A 14,612-nucleotide genomic window follows, 5' to 3' on the forward strand; every position below is an offset into this window, starting at 1 on the left:
GCAGCAGACCCTCTGTAAGACTGGTAGGTATCCCTTGCCAGCTCAGCAAGCTAAACTTAAATTTTAAACCTGAATCCCCAGTGAATTTCTGTTAGCTTCAATGGTCACGTCCAGACAAGCGAGCGCATGCCTGTTGTGGCGTCTCAAAGCAAGATACCTTGGAAGATTGAATTGTGCTGAATGTTTTGTAATTCAGTAGGAGGCTCTGTTAACCAGTGCTGTCATTCTGGCACCTGTCCTACAAATGTAGTTGACTTGGAAAAATTATATTTAAGAAATTCATATTTAACCTTTAGTGCAAAAGACTTTGGCAGACAACCGTGGATTATAATATGCAATTTTGTTTTTCATAGACTGTGTTCGTGCCTGACAGAAGGTCAATGCCAGCAGGTCTGAGCTTGCAGCCTATTACTCCCCAGAGTCTTCAAGGCAAAACGGTGAGTGGCATTTTTATGAGGTACATCAGGTTTTATATCGTCTATTAATGAAAATATGCAACACTATTGTTTTTTCCCCACTGTTTGGGGAGCAACGGTTACATGCAGGCTTTGTTTTAAATAGAGATTTCCACACTGAAGAAAGTGATTCTGTTTGGTTACTTTGAGGATTTGCAAGAATTCTACGTGGTTTTTATCTTAGATTTTCTTGAGGTTTTTTTCTGAAACATTACAATTACCTTATTTTAAAAAATTCTGTTAGCAAGAAGTTTTCTATTTTAGATTTCTCCAGCATGGCATTGTGACAAAGAACTCTTTCTTTCTGAATACTGTATAGTCAGAAAATAATATTTTCTTATTTGCCCATACTGAGCATTTGTCTTAGTAATAGGATGATGTATTTCCTTTGATCAGAATTTTTTCATGAATATTGATTAATGAACCTATGCATGAGCTCAAATATAACTCAGTCCTCCCTCAACCCTTACTCCTCAAAAAAGTCTGATGTTGACTTGAAATTCAGGCAATGCTTAATCTGCCAGTTTTAAAGGTTTTTGAATTCTCCATGCCTACCCAAAGTTTGTGACAGATTTAAGTTGGAAATTGAACCTTAAATCCATATATGACCCAGCAAATCTGATCCCTGACTCTTGCTTCCATCCTCACCAATCCACAGCAGACTGTCTTAGCTGCTCCTTACTTCCCTTTTTAGCTGCCTCCTATCTCTACCATGTAGGAAGAGAACTTTCCTGGGCTCCCTATCTCTTCACTTAGTTCTGCACTGTGGGGCTGGAATGAAGCTGATGAATTGGATAGGAAGAGAAGGGTACTCAGTATAGCAGCAACAACAGCTGATGGGGAAAACTCCTAAGATGCTTGTGTGTTGCAACAAAAGCCCCCGGAATTGGCTTGAAATAACAACACTCGAAGTAATATCAGGAGTTTTTGCAGTGGCATGAATCTCAAGCTGAATTTGAAATCTGAGACTTGCAACTAGCACTTGTATTAGTATGCCATAAAAATAATTTAGCTTTAAATGTACAATTTGGTTTCCAAATTATGAGTAGATCTATGTAAAACATCCATAAGCAAATGCTTTCAACCCTGCAAGTATTTTAATTGGATTCTTGCATATCTATACAAAGATATTACTGAAATTTCTGTTTTTCTATGAATGTCATGCAGACAAAGCAGTTCCATTTCAGATTAAATTCATTTTTTATCCAGCAGTTTGTCTGCTTTTGCTGGGATCAAATTTGAAAGTATGTTGTAGTATGAAAGTATGTGGCCTAAGTGCTTAATACATTCTTGATGGAAGAATTACTCCAGCTATTGATCCTAGAGCAAGTACAGTGCCAATATAAAAATAAGCTGTTTTACAACTTGACTTTCATATTGTTTTTCAGTGAAAGATAAAGATTTTTGATACCAGTAGTTATGTTACAATTCCTTGCACCCTCTAGTGGACATCCTATAGCTAAATAATTCTAGTTTCTTTTTTAATTCTTACTGCTTTGCACCTTTTGAATGAAAATGCACAGACTTTGCAGAAAATGTGGATTGCTGTTCTTTTTTTTTTTTTTTTTTTAGCTGACTTGCACAACTGCCAAAAAAGCTGATCACTGTGGAAATAATTATTTTATAAAACCTCTTTTATAAGTGGGAAAGTATGGGAAAGGAACAAAGAAGTGGTTTGAAAAAGAAAGGAAGGAAAAAACTGTTTTTGCAAGTATTGCTAATGAGAGGATATCCTGAAAATTGATCAGGTTGACTTGTTCCTAATTTTTGTTCTAAAATGTTCTGTTTAGAATTATCCGGGAGACTGCAACTGCTCATTATTTTTATTTGTTGAGAGCATCTTATAACTTGTAGGTGATTATAAAAGTATACTGTCTAAGTATTTTGTAGATTTGCTGCTTATAAACCTTTGGGGAGGATGGCAAAAGAAACTCTTTTGTGCTTGTGATGTTGTCCTGTTACACACATGTGTTTGCAGTTTGATTATTCTTAGAACTGAATAATATGGCTTGGAAGTATGTCTTGGAAAAAGGTTGTTGTATTACCTGGGCACATTTTAAACAGCTAAAAGGGAAAGTAAGGTCTGCTGGCCTTGACTGTTCTGTTTTATGAATAGTAAACTTCCCTTTTGCTTTTTTTTATTTTCTCTTTTCCCCATTTCCAAATAAACGCTGTGGTACAGATGATGATGATTTCTGGTGGGTTGGCATATCTTCTTCACCTAAAGCTATGCGACTATATAATGTGCTTAACATTTGTAGGCTCAATCATTGTAGGGACTACATAGATCATTTTTCCTGCAAACTGCTAACCTTCATTTTGTCCACTATAGGAAATGCATCCGGGACTATTTCAGGTTCAAGGGCTATGAGTTATTAAAAACTCCATTTTGATCTTATGTCCTAAATACTCGTTGGGGCCTTTTAAACATAGTATCACTTTTGGCATATTATTGTAAACAATTATGAATTATGACAAAATGCCAAGAACCCATAGTTGGATTAACTGTTGTTTAGGACACCAATTAACCTATTTTCCACTCTTTGGCTTCTCACACTGCACTCCTTCAGCCAGAGGAGCTCACACTGCTGCTAATAAAGCTGAGACGGCAGCAAGCTGAACTGAGTAGTATCCGGGAACACACATTAGCACAGCTCATGCAGCTAAAACTTGAGGCCAGCAGCCCAAAGGTCAGCTATGAAATGGTGTGTGTCATGTACCATCCTCACTAACTTTGAGCCATTCATAATCAAAGTGTGCATTGCTCCATTAGTGCAAAGTTTTCTGATTAGCTGTGGATGTAGCATAGAATGCCATTGTTTCCTTGCATACATGATGTTCTGCTATTAACCCTTTGAACACAATGCTTATGACTGTTTTACTTAGTCAAAATATAGGTAGGAACACTTCTAAATATATCGCTTCTGCAGTATCTGGAAAAAAATTATAAGCTATGCAAATTGATGAGGTAAAATATTATCCTCAAGTAGGTAGTTAACAGATGCCATAAACAAGTGTATTGAGAGAGGACCATAATATGAATTTGTTTTTTTAATATTCCTTCAGGCCAGATGCAACTTTTCTATTATCTTTCTGCAAGGACAGATGATCCTTAAAGCATGTAATCTTATCAAAGGGTTTATAGTTGTCTATGTAGTCATATATAGAATTTCCACATGGACATACTGATTTCTTACATGTGTTCTGTTAAGCAAACAGCTAAATAATTCAATCAAGTAAATTGCACAATAGTTTCATTAAACAAAATATACCTACTTCTTGTATCTCTGCTTCTCTGTCTGATGTGCTTGGCTTTTTTTAAATTGTACTGTAGCAGTTCATAGTTAAGTCTCAGCCAGTTTTCATAAACAGTTCTTACTTGGGTGTAAAACATGTTAAAAGTTTACCCTCACATATATAAAATCTTAGTATTACAGCTTCTAATTAAACTGAAAGATGAGGAGCTGTTTTTATATCTTTTCAACTGACCTTTTCATGCATTCTGTACCTTCTGTCCCTTTCCTTTTTCTTCTGTTCTGCTGCCTGCTAGAATGAGATTCTTTCACATCATCTTCAAAGGAATGCTATATATTTGGATCATCAGGTGGGATTTGAAGCTTTTTTCGGATATTTACATCCTTTAATGCATCTTGCTTGTTACTGCCAAACTAGACATATTTGTGGGAGATGCTTAAATATTTTCTGTCAATTGGAGATGTGTTTTTATTGTGTTATGCAACTTTCTTTACAAACCACAATGCATCTTAAATTTTAGTGCATATTTAACTTGTAATGAAATTATAAAATAGAATCAAACACTAGATGTTTGCAAGGCTGCTATTTTGCTGCTGCTCTTTGCTTTCCTCTAATGTAGCTAGCTTGAAATTTTCTCAGCTTTACCATAATAACCAAACATACAATGTTTTCAAACTAATACGCATAACACACACAAAATGTATACAGTGCTACTATTGATTGTTTCAGTTTGCTTAGAATAAACAAAAAAATCAAACGTGTTTCTTCAAGACTTGAATTTAAAACATTTTTCAAGCTTGGTTAATATAATGTGTGTGTTTTTAAACAAAGGATACCTTACTTCACCTATTTCCATTTTTCCCTTTTGCTAAACCTTTTGTTCAAGATTTATGTATGAATAAGATTTTACTTCTTCATAACTTCTGCTAATTTCCAAAGTGAGGGTCTAATACTTTATTGAACAATATAATCTGTTGCTCTGAGAATAATTCTGATGTTGCATATAGCTTTTGGCTTCACTGCAGGATTAAATGGGAGTTGGAGATAAACTGTGTATGAGAGCTCTTTAATCATGGAAGTGAAATCTTTTGACATTAGAAGCAGAAAATCATAAGTACTTGAAAGGAAATGCAGGCTAAGAGATGTGCCAGCCTTTGAGTTTGACATAAAAAACTCTAAACTTTTTCCAAACACCATTGTCTCCTGAATTTTGTATTTAGAAGCAGTTAAGTACAAATTTTGGATCTTGGTTTCCATTCTGTCACAATACTAATTATATTTCAGTACTTAAAAACAAGAGAAACTTCTTGGTTCAATTTTTTTCACTGCTTTCCACCCTGTGTATTCATTTGCACTCAGTTTATGCTGGCATCAGTACCTGTATAAGGTGCAAAGCAGCGAACAAGAAGGTCATTTCTTTCCTCGGTGCTAAGCCAAAGTATTTCATTCAACTCAAACATTTTCAGCTTTAACATTGTTACTGCCTATATCAGATGTTAAACCACTGATCATGTTCCCTATTACTGGTCAGTCACAAAGTTTGATTTGTTAGTACAGTACAATAGATTGCTTTAAATGGAAGAAAGTGATTTATAATTTGAGTCACCATTTGCTTGCATTACTTAAAAAAATGTTCAATTGAATTGCATTTGTTGTGGAATTTTAATCAGTCAGTGGCTTGCAAAAGTATTTCTTTATTTCTGTGTTTGTTGGGTTTTGTTATAAATTAAATACCATCAATGAATTTAATATCCTGTACCATAAATATAAAAAAAAATAGATGAAGCCTTAACCATAGATACAGGAAAGATCTGACCCTCATTTACAGTAAGACAGTAGCATCATTGTAAAGTATAAATCCCCTAGTCATTGTATCATATAGCACAGGTGTAGAATACATGTCTTGGGTTATCTGCTCAATTCCTCTTCCTCCTCTTTCTTTTGCATTAGTACAAAAGGTTCTCTGTACTAAATAAATCCCTGAGGAGTCTGTAATCTACTTTAAACACCTTTATGGCCAGTGTCTCAACTCTTCCCTTCGCTAATTAGTCCATTAAAATTACCCTTATTTTAATCCTAATGCTTGACATAAAATCCTAATGCTTGACATAAAATTGTGGTTGTGTAATTCCAGGCCACAATTGCTTATTATAACAACTTTAGTGACCTTGAGTGATCTTGAATCTCTTTGGGTTGCTACATGAGAAGTATATATATAAAATATATAATTGCAGATTTCTTCTCTTAACTTGCATGTAATCTCCAAGTATAAATTTCATTAAACTCTCTTCTTGGAGCATAAAAGGACTCAAATCCTTTTATCGTTCTTATCCCCTTACTTAGATGCAGGGAGTGTAGTACTTTGTAATAGAGACTGCACAGAATATTTCTGTCTTAGATGCAAAACCTTATTCATGTATACATGCACAGATAGTGATTTGTGAGGACTATATGATATAAATATTTTATTGCAAAAATAGTTCCTTGATTTACCTGATTTCCTTCTCTGAGAGAGCGAATGGCTTTGTGGATAGAGGGGAAGCAATGATTCTTATGGCATTCTAGTAAGTGAAGGAAATATATTCTAGATCAGTGGTTTTCAACCTTTTTTTCATTTGTGGACCTGTTTGGAAATTTCAAATGGAGGTACAGACCCATTTAGAAATTTCAAACAGAGGTGTGGACCACTTTTGAATTGTAAGTATGTGTATTCACTTACTTTTGATTGATTGTAGTAATCTTTCATGGACCCCCCTAGACCATGGACCACTGCTCTAGATGAAACGATTGTAATGTGGATATATAACTTGTTGGATCATCAGTGTCACACTGGGAGGAAATATAGAGTGGGGTTCCCCAGGGGCTGGTCCTGGGTATAGTACTTTTCAGAATTTTCAAAAAAAAGTTGTGTAGGATGGAATTGTTACAGATGAAACTAAGCTGGATGGGGTAGCAGGCACTTTGGAGTATAGAACTAGGATTCAGAATGACTTTGATGAATTAGGAAAATGGCATGAAATAAACAGGAAGAAATTTGGACAAGTGCAAGGTACTACATTTCAGATGGATGATTAAATGCACAAACACTACCTAAGTTGCAGTACTGCAGAAAGGGATTTGAGGTTTATAGTAGACCACAAGATGATTGAATCAGGAGTGTAATATTATTGCAAAATAAAGCTAATAACACACAAGAATATATTAACAGGCAAATCCATGCAGCTTTTCCTCTCTATTGAGCCCAGGTCAGGCTTCACGCAGAGTACTGTCCAGTTTTAAGCACTGAATTTCAAGGTGAATGAAGTGGGCAGAGGCCAAAGAAGAGCTGTAAAAGTGGTTAGAGTTTTAGAGTTGGGAACATTTAGTTTGAAGATGAGACTGAGGGAGTGTTATGGTTCTTCAAATGCATGAATGATGGTGATAAACTTTTTCTTTGTCTGTAGAGGGCAGGACAAGAAGCAATAGGCTTTTCAATGAGGAAGATGTAGTTTGGATATCCTGAAGAACTTTGTAACTGAGGGGGTAGTAAGTGGACCGGAACAGTGATATCCTCAGCACAATGGATGTTAAAGCTTCCCAGTGCAGAAAGTTGTTAAACAGAAGAAAATATTAAAATGTGGCTTAAGAGGGCAGTGAAAAAAGATAAATATCTTTTGGGAAGGGAATGAAAAAAAAATCTCTCAGTTGATGTTCCTTGACATTTACCAAAGTCTAGTTACATTAGCAGTGTTCCTCTGTATTCCTTGGCTTTATAACATTGAGTGAAATATATAAAGCAAGTACAAAAAGTAAAATAAAAATAAACCAGTTTGGAGGAAGATAGAGCTGTCTATTGGAAATAACAGGCAGTTCAAAGGTAGGACTGGTAGATTCTCCTCAGAATTTTTCTTGTTGCTTGCTCTGTGCCAGGGGTCTCAAACTCACCTGGCCACCCCAGTGCTGGATCTGAATTCCTCAGGGGTGACCATCTGCAGGGAGTAGTGATGGTTAATGCTACTGATGCGCACCCTTTGCGGCTGACACGCATCCTCTACAGGGCTCTGTACCCTGGATAGCGGTGGTTGGATTCCACTCACCCCGCTCCTGAACTCCCAGCCCTTCTAAGAACCCTACAAGCCAGATGTGACACAGCTCCACAGGTTGGATCCAGCCTGCAGGTCATATGTTTGACACCCCTGCTTTGTGACATCAGGCAGCTGACTAATTCATTTTTTACTTCAGCTTATGTTTGCAAAACATCTCAATTAATGTTTGTAAAGAACTCTGAAATCCTTAAATAAAAGACATTATATTGGGGTAGGCAACTCCTGACATGAGTGCCAGAGTGTGGCATGCAAAGACATTTTACTTGGCACGTGTGCCTTGGAGTCGATGGCAGAAAAGGGGCCAGGGATGTGCTTCCACAGCAAGGATTGGGTCCCTCGCAACTCCCTGGCAATCTGCCACTGGCAGACCAACATCTTAAAAATCAAGGTTGTGGGTGTTTTTGGCACTCTGCCCAAAATGTTTGCTGACTCTTGCACTGTGTAAATACTTATGTTATGGAACATAAGACTAGAAGGACCCTCCTGGTCCAGATCCATTGTTCACTGGAAACCATTTGTTCAAAAGGATCCACAGAAATGTCCTTTCTATCTCCTTTAGCCCATGCTAGCTACAAAACACCCTGTGGTTTACAGCACTGTCTCTGGGTAAAATATTTTCTTTGTTGCTGTATAAGAGGATTTGGATTTATTTGACAAATAATTATTTTTTGGAAATGAGGGGGAAAATCAGAAGCAGTCCGCGTGGTACCACCATATTTGCAGGTAATTGTATGTGGGTGGCTTAATGTTTACAAAAGTGGCAGAATGAGGTGGAACACATGTCATATCACCGCCTAACTATTAATAAAGATCTGATTCGTTTGTTAGCCATATTTTTGGGGGGGAGATATTAAATCATAATTTTGGTTCTGTTGTGAAGGCTTTTTGATCAGTAATTTGTAGTGCTATGCACAATATTTAATTGCCTATATTTGAGCCTCAAGGGCATTAAAGACTAAAATTGCTATTGAATAACAGTTACCTTCACGTTGAATTTTTGGATGTAGTGTTAAGCTAAAAGTAAATAATATAGAAGGAGTTTAGTTCATCCAGGCAGAGCTGAATTAAGAGCAGTCTAGTTGAGAATAATTCCCTTTCATGGAATTCTAGCCTGCACTGGGAAGACTGGTGCTGCGGATGGCCCCAGCCAGCAGTGGCAGCATGCTGTCATCGTGCATGCAGATCTGGCGGCCCAAACCCCCTGGGAGAGCTGCGGGGCTGTGCCAGACTCTTCCTAGGGAGTGCAGGTCCCTGGATCTGTGCACAGGATGATGGCAGGCTGCCACTACCGGCTGGAGCCAGCAGCAGCACCAGTCTTCCTGGCGCTTGACATGGGGTGCTCTGGGCAGACTCAGATGCTGCCACTGCTCTAGCCGGTGGCAGCAGCCTGTTGTCATCCCATGCACATGTCCAGGGGCCCGCTTCCCCCAGGAAGAGTGGCACAGCACAGCAGCCCTCCCAGGGGGTGCGGGCCCTCAAATATACATGCAGAATGACAGCAGGCTGCCTCTGCTGGCTAGGGCTAGCAGCAGCACCAGTCTTCCTGGTGCTCAGTGCAGGTTGCGCCGAGCGCTGTTCCCAGCCAGCGGCAGCAGCCTGCTGTCGTCCTGCATCCAGATCTGGGGGCCTGCACCCCCCGGACAGAGTCCGGCATGGCCCCGCAGCCCTCCTGGGGAGCGTGGGTTCGCCAGATCTGCGTGTGGGATGACAGCAGGCTGCCACTGCTAGGAAGTGATATGAGTTTTTCTTTGAAATGTTTGAGGTGCAGGTTCCTATAAACCCCTCTAGCTATCTCCTTGAAACTTGACAGGCATCATGCCCTCAGAAGGGACTACTATCCCTACAGTATTCATCTGAATCAGGCAAGAAATGCCAAAGTTATAGGCATTTTCATGATTTCCCTATTACAGCTTATGGGCAATGCGTCAAAACAGCGAAACAGTTTTGACAAAATGAAACAGAACAGTACTTTGAAACAGCGAAACAGAACACTGTCCCTTCGAAACAGCAAAACCGAAGTCAAAATGAAACTGTGCTGTTTTGCACAATCCTAAAAAAAAACCTCTTTCAAAATGCATGCCTGTGGTTTTGGACAAAAAGCTAAAAACTTCTGAATATTTCCAAACAAAATTCTACTCTATTCAAAGTTTTTTATGAGAAGGAGATATTTCTTGGCCAGCTTGACCAAGCATCCTGTATAATTTTTTAAGATTTTAAGAACTCTCCCAGTATGCTGGTATAAGAAAATTTAGGCCATATTTTTTAATAGATGACCTACAAGTATTCATATTTTGTATTGAAAATTTATTTAGAAATTTGTTAATATTTTAATGTATTAATATTGTGAATGCCAAATTCTGCAAACACTTTCTTAATTGATCACAGAATCTGTTTTAGACAATTGCACTAATGTCAATAAGCACTTAATATTTATCATTCAGACATGGCAGAAAATGTCTAACCTAGCTGAATTGTGCCAGAGACAGTTTTAAAAAAAAAAACACACAAGGAGCTGGGTGAATACAGTAACTAATATGATAATAAAGAGCGTGTGTATGCATGCACTCACACACTTTATTATCATATAGAAAGAACACTACAAGATGCAAAATTGCTTTATGTTAGGGTTGGGAAGTGCTACTATAGACAGTAGTTCTCAACCTTTTTCCTACCGGGACCCATTTGCCAAAATCAATAACTTGTCCTGACCTACACCCCTCTGGCCCTGCTGGTGTGCAACCCATAGTGCCCTGCCCCTCCCTCCCTTGCTGCAGCCTCGGCACCCTTCTCATGGTGCCAGTTCTGGCTATGCCCCCAGCAGCCACTTGCAAGCTGGAACGCTGCCAGTCTGCAAGGGAAATCCTCACTTTCACGCTTTTTTCTGGCACGGGCTAGTGACCTGTAGAAATAATTTTGTGACCCACTTTTGGGTTGGGTCCTTGGTTGAGAAACGTTGCTATAGACCATTATAAACTTCAGTTCAATGCTTGTGAAGACTTAGATTCTCAAAATGTGTATTGAAAGGATATAGCCAACATTTTGCTCTTGAGAAACTGTATCAACAGGTTTTTCAGATAAGAATTTAGAAGTTTCTTATAGTGTATTAGTTCCTCTGTTTGTGCTTTAAATTATTGCAAATCTGGGTGCTTTGTTGGGGGGGGGGGGGTTGTTTTGGTTTGGGTTTTTGTTTTTTCTGGGGGGGGTTGCGTTTTAAAGTGTCATACATGGTTTGGCCACTCCATATTTTGTCCATTTTTTCCTGATGTTTACCGGTTGGAATTTCAGGTTTTTTGGTGAAACATCTGAAGTAATTAGACTGATTTAGTAACACGAACCACAATGGAAATAATGCAGCTTTTATGAAATATTCGTACGTTTAAAATCTTCTGATGTTGTCTTGCCAATATGAACTTGATGTTACATAAGTTTTTCAAATATTTAATTTTGTTAAACGATGCAAACAATAAAAGCATAGGATAAAATGTAAACTACTGCATTATTAGAAAAAAAATAAAGTAGAGGCTATATTTACAGTGTCGTCTTTCAAATCTAGCCATGCTGTAAACTGATGTTTGCTGTATGCTCCTCCTGATTTGAAATAGATGAAAGAGAATGAACCTTTAATCACCATGGTTCACACTATGATTGAGAACTCGGCGCTAAGACCCCAACTGTACCAGCAAGTAAGGTCTTGGAAAGTGAATGAAATTGCTTTACCATCTGCGAAAATTTTCTTCAGTGACAGTTTTTGGTTGTTTCTCAGATTTACCCATAACATTGGTGTTTCTCTTATTTATTTTGGAAAACCACAAGTCATCCATGCTTTAATAAATGCTGCAGTATTGTTAGCATGGCTTTTGCTGAACGTTTGTCATTGAGTATTAAGTGTGTACCCTTTTGGATAACTTTGTCTAGAATTTTATACCAGTTGATGTCTTATTAGATGTCCAGTAAATTCGTTAAGTATCCAACAAGCTTCCAGCACTTGTCTAGCATGGTCCTATGCAATTAGTTTTAAAAGATGCTTCTTTATTTTGATTATTACAAAAGCATGCCAATGATGTTTACTTGGTTATTTATGGCATTTTTTTACATTCTAGGAAGTGGATTTACAATTGTTTTGTTTGCACTTATTTAGCTTTTAGCTTTTGAAGGAAAACAAAGATCAAACTAGCTTTGATCTGGAGATTGTAGATCCAAAATACAGCGTTTGTTAACAAAGTCACAGCAAACCTAACAGAGTGTACACTTCTAGAATATGTAGTCATGGCAGTTATGGGTCTGGTGAGACATCAAGAAAAGGAAATGTGCTGAATGGAAATATGACACAGTATTGATACTTGCACTGACTTATGAGCATGGCCAATATAAATCTGTCAGCACTGCAGGTTTTATGTGCGTGTGAGTTTTGCTGCACAATTTCTATTGTATCTCAAACATTATTGTTTTAAAGAAAAATATAGCCCGAGCCATACCAATCGTTTTTCTTACCTAAATGTTTATGAGGTTTTGACAGGTAATGAGGTATAAAAATGTCTCACTGCCAGACAGAAGAGAATATATTTGTTCAGTTCCTTCAAACTTGGAGCTTAGGCAAGCATGGGCATAGTTATAAAGTTGTCTGACTAAAAGGGAGAAAGACTAATTTCACTCCACAGAATAGACGGATGAAATTTATGCAATTTCACTATAATGTTGGTCTGAGATATGTGTGTATGTGTGTGTATATATTACTTTAAATGAGCATATTATAAATCAACTCTACAGTGTAGATTATATCGCGTTCTGTTAACTGCCCTTAAGTGCTTTGAAACTCTAGAGACTCTCTTGACTGAAACACTGACAGGCATTCAAGCTTTCTAGGAAAATGCCTTCCACCTACATGTGCCAAAAAGGAAGTCTTAATATGGAACCTTGAAGGAAGGTTCTGGGATCGGAGTGGGAGAGAGAGGGTGCCTTCAGGCCTTAAATAAATTAGTTTAAAAAAAAAAAAAAAAGCTGCCCCCCCACTGCTGTGAATCTTTCAACAAACATTATCAGAATTTTCAGGATGTTGTACAGCTGGCTAAAAATAATCCATTTCAGTTTTTAAGACCATTTTCGGATATGAAAAACACTGTTTCACAATTGAATTAACGTCTTTCTTTTGACATCCTTGTCTGCAAAACTATGAATGTGAAGGGTCATGAACATTGAATACACTTTTGTCACTAGAGATATGGTCCCTCCAGAGCTGTGTGTTTGAGAAGTTGGCAGGCTAGTACCAAGGAAAGTGTGTACTGCATAAAGAAGGGACTGTCACTTTTCACAGTGAGCCATTCTACGTTTCCTGTAGAAAATTCAGATGGAAGAAATAAAATATCAACCAGCTTGCCAGGGTAGACAAATAGCAATGATTTTTAAAAAAGGTGGGGGTTGGAGGGGTTGTTGGTTTAAACAGGATTTCTTTTAAATTGCATGTATCGTTTCTTTTTTTTTCAATAACTTTATTTAAAATGAAGTTTTGGAATTATGGCAAGCTAGAGTAGGACCCAAAGTGATACTAATTAATTAGAATAGTTTAAATTTAAAAATATTCTTCAAACATTTTTTTTTAAGTCCTACTTAACTGGGGGAAGTCACTGGCAAAACCAGTTTGTTCAATTGATAAATTAGCTTCTGACGGCTTCAGTTTTTATGCAGGTACATCGGTGCATAGATGTATTGGGAATTGAAAAAGCAGAAAAGCTTGTTTTTCCTTCTCCAGTCTTTAATTTAAAGCTGTGTTTCAGGTGCTATAACCTAATTACCAGCTGCTAAAGAACATGGTCAACAGTAACAATTAGTTTAATTGACTAGGTACAGATGAAGGTTTCTTTAATGAATAAGTTTCAAATATGAAACTTATTTTGATAAACAGTTCTAATCCCTCCAGCATATTTAACATTGCTTTATTTAATTAGAAAAAATAAATAATACTGATTTTCGTGTATTTTAATGAATGTCAGGTTCTCTTTAAAGGTAACTCAGCTTACTTCATGAGTTAAATAAAAAATTACTAAGTAAGTATCATTCATCAATTTCTAATAATAAAATGTATAAACGAAGGATCTGAATAAAAGGCATCAGAGTAAATGTGTGTATTACAGTTGCCTAGATTTGTTACATCCTCCCTGTTAGCAAAAAAAAGTACCAGATTTAATGTAAAAGCTATGTATAGTTGCTTGTTGATTTTAAATTAAAATTCGTGATTTAAATTCATCTACTCTGCAGCTTCCCATTCTCTGCTGTTTGCTGTGCTAGAAATAATCAGGCTCAATGTATTTAACCAATACCATCAATGCTTACTTAGAAAACCAAAAACCTGGGGAATGCTTAGTTTTAGTCTAACAACTTGTGCCCATCTCTAGACCAATTGGCCTTTTCTGCATGTTAAGTAAGAAATGTTATGTTACCTAACAGGGATCCTGTTGATGGAGTAGGCTTTTTTTTAAAAAGCCATAACATTTGGAACAGCTCCTAATACTAAGCTGCATATTACTTATTTTAAGTAACACGAAGGATTTGAATATTAATGATTTACAGTAGTTTGTTGAACAATGTGGACACCAAAGGGGAAGGAATAAAATCTGGGTGAAATGAGATGACATGACTGCCTAACGTCAGGATATGTTTGTTCTTGATACATTTGGAAACATGTTTTAAAACAGATCTTTGTATTCTGCTTTTCTAGAAGACAGAAGGACCTCAGTTTGCTCATGGTCGCCAGTCTCACAAATTAAACGTGATTCTGGGCTCTTAGATTTTAAACTTGCTATTTATAAATATTTATATTCTT

The 14,612-nt window shown here is 37.2% G+C and overlaps 1 protein-coding gene across 10 annotated transcripts in view; it reads left to right on the plus strand.

The window, feature by feature from the left end:
- Positions 1–14,612, plus strand: part of PLEKHA5 (pleckstrin homology domain containing A5) — a 260,867-nt gene that overhangs the window by 209,797 nt on the left and 36,458 nt on the right. For 8 of the 10 annotated variants that reach the window (XR_002090877.2, XR_002090876.2, XM_059726554.1 and 5 more), the window contains one exon: positions 354–437. Coding sequence is in view for 8 of the 10 variants with exons in the window: in XM_059726554.1 (XP_059582537.1) it covers positions 354–437 (84 nt within the window). In the remaining 2 variants the exon portion in view is untranslated. Of the gene's footprint in view, positions 1–353; positions 438–2,027; positions 2,385–3,025; positions 3,146–4,005; positions 4,060–11,397; positions 11,479–14,612 lie in introns of those variants that run through there. The other 2 variants (XM_059726555.1, XM_019489461.2) reach the window with 2 other exon arrangements.

This window comes from Alligator mississippiensis, chromosome 4 (genome assembly GCF_030867095.1).
Source record: "Alligator mississippiensis isolate rAllMis1 chromosome 4, rAllMis1, whole genome shotgun sequence".
Classification (NCBI taxonomy): Eukaryota; Metazoa; Chordata; order Crocodylia; family Alligatoridae; genus Alligator; species Alligator mississippiensis.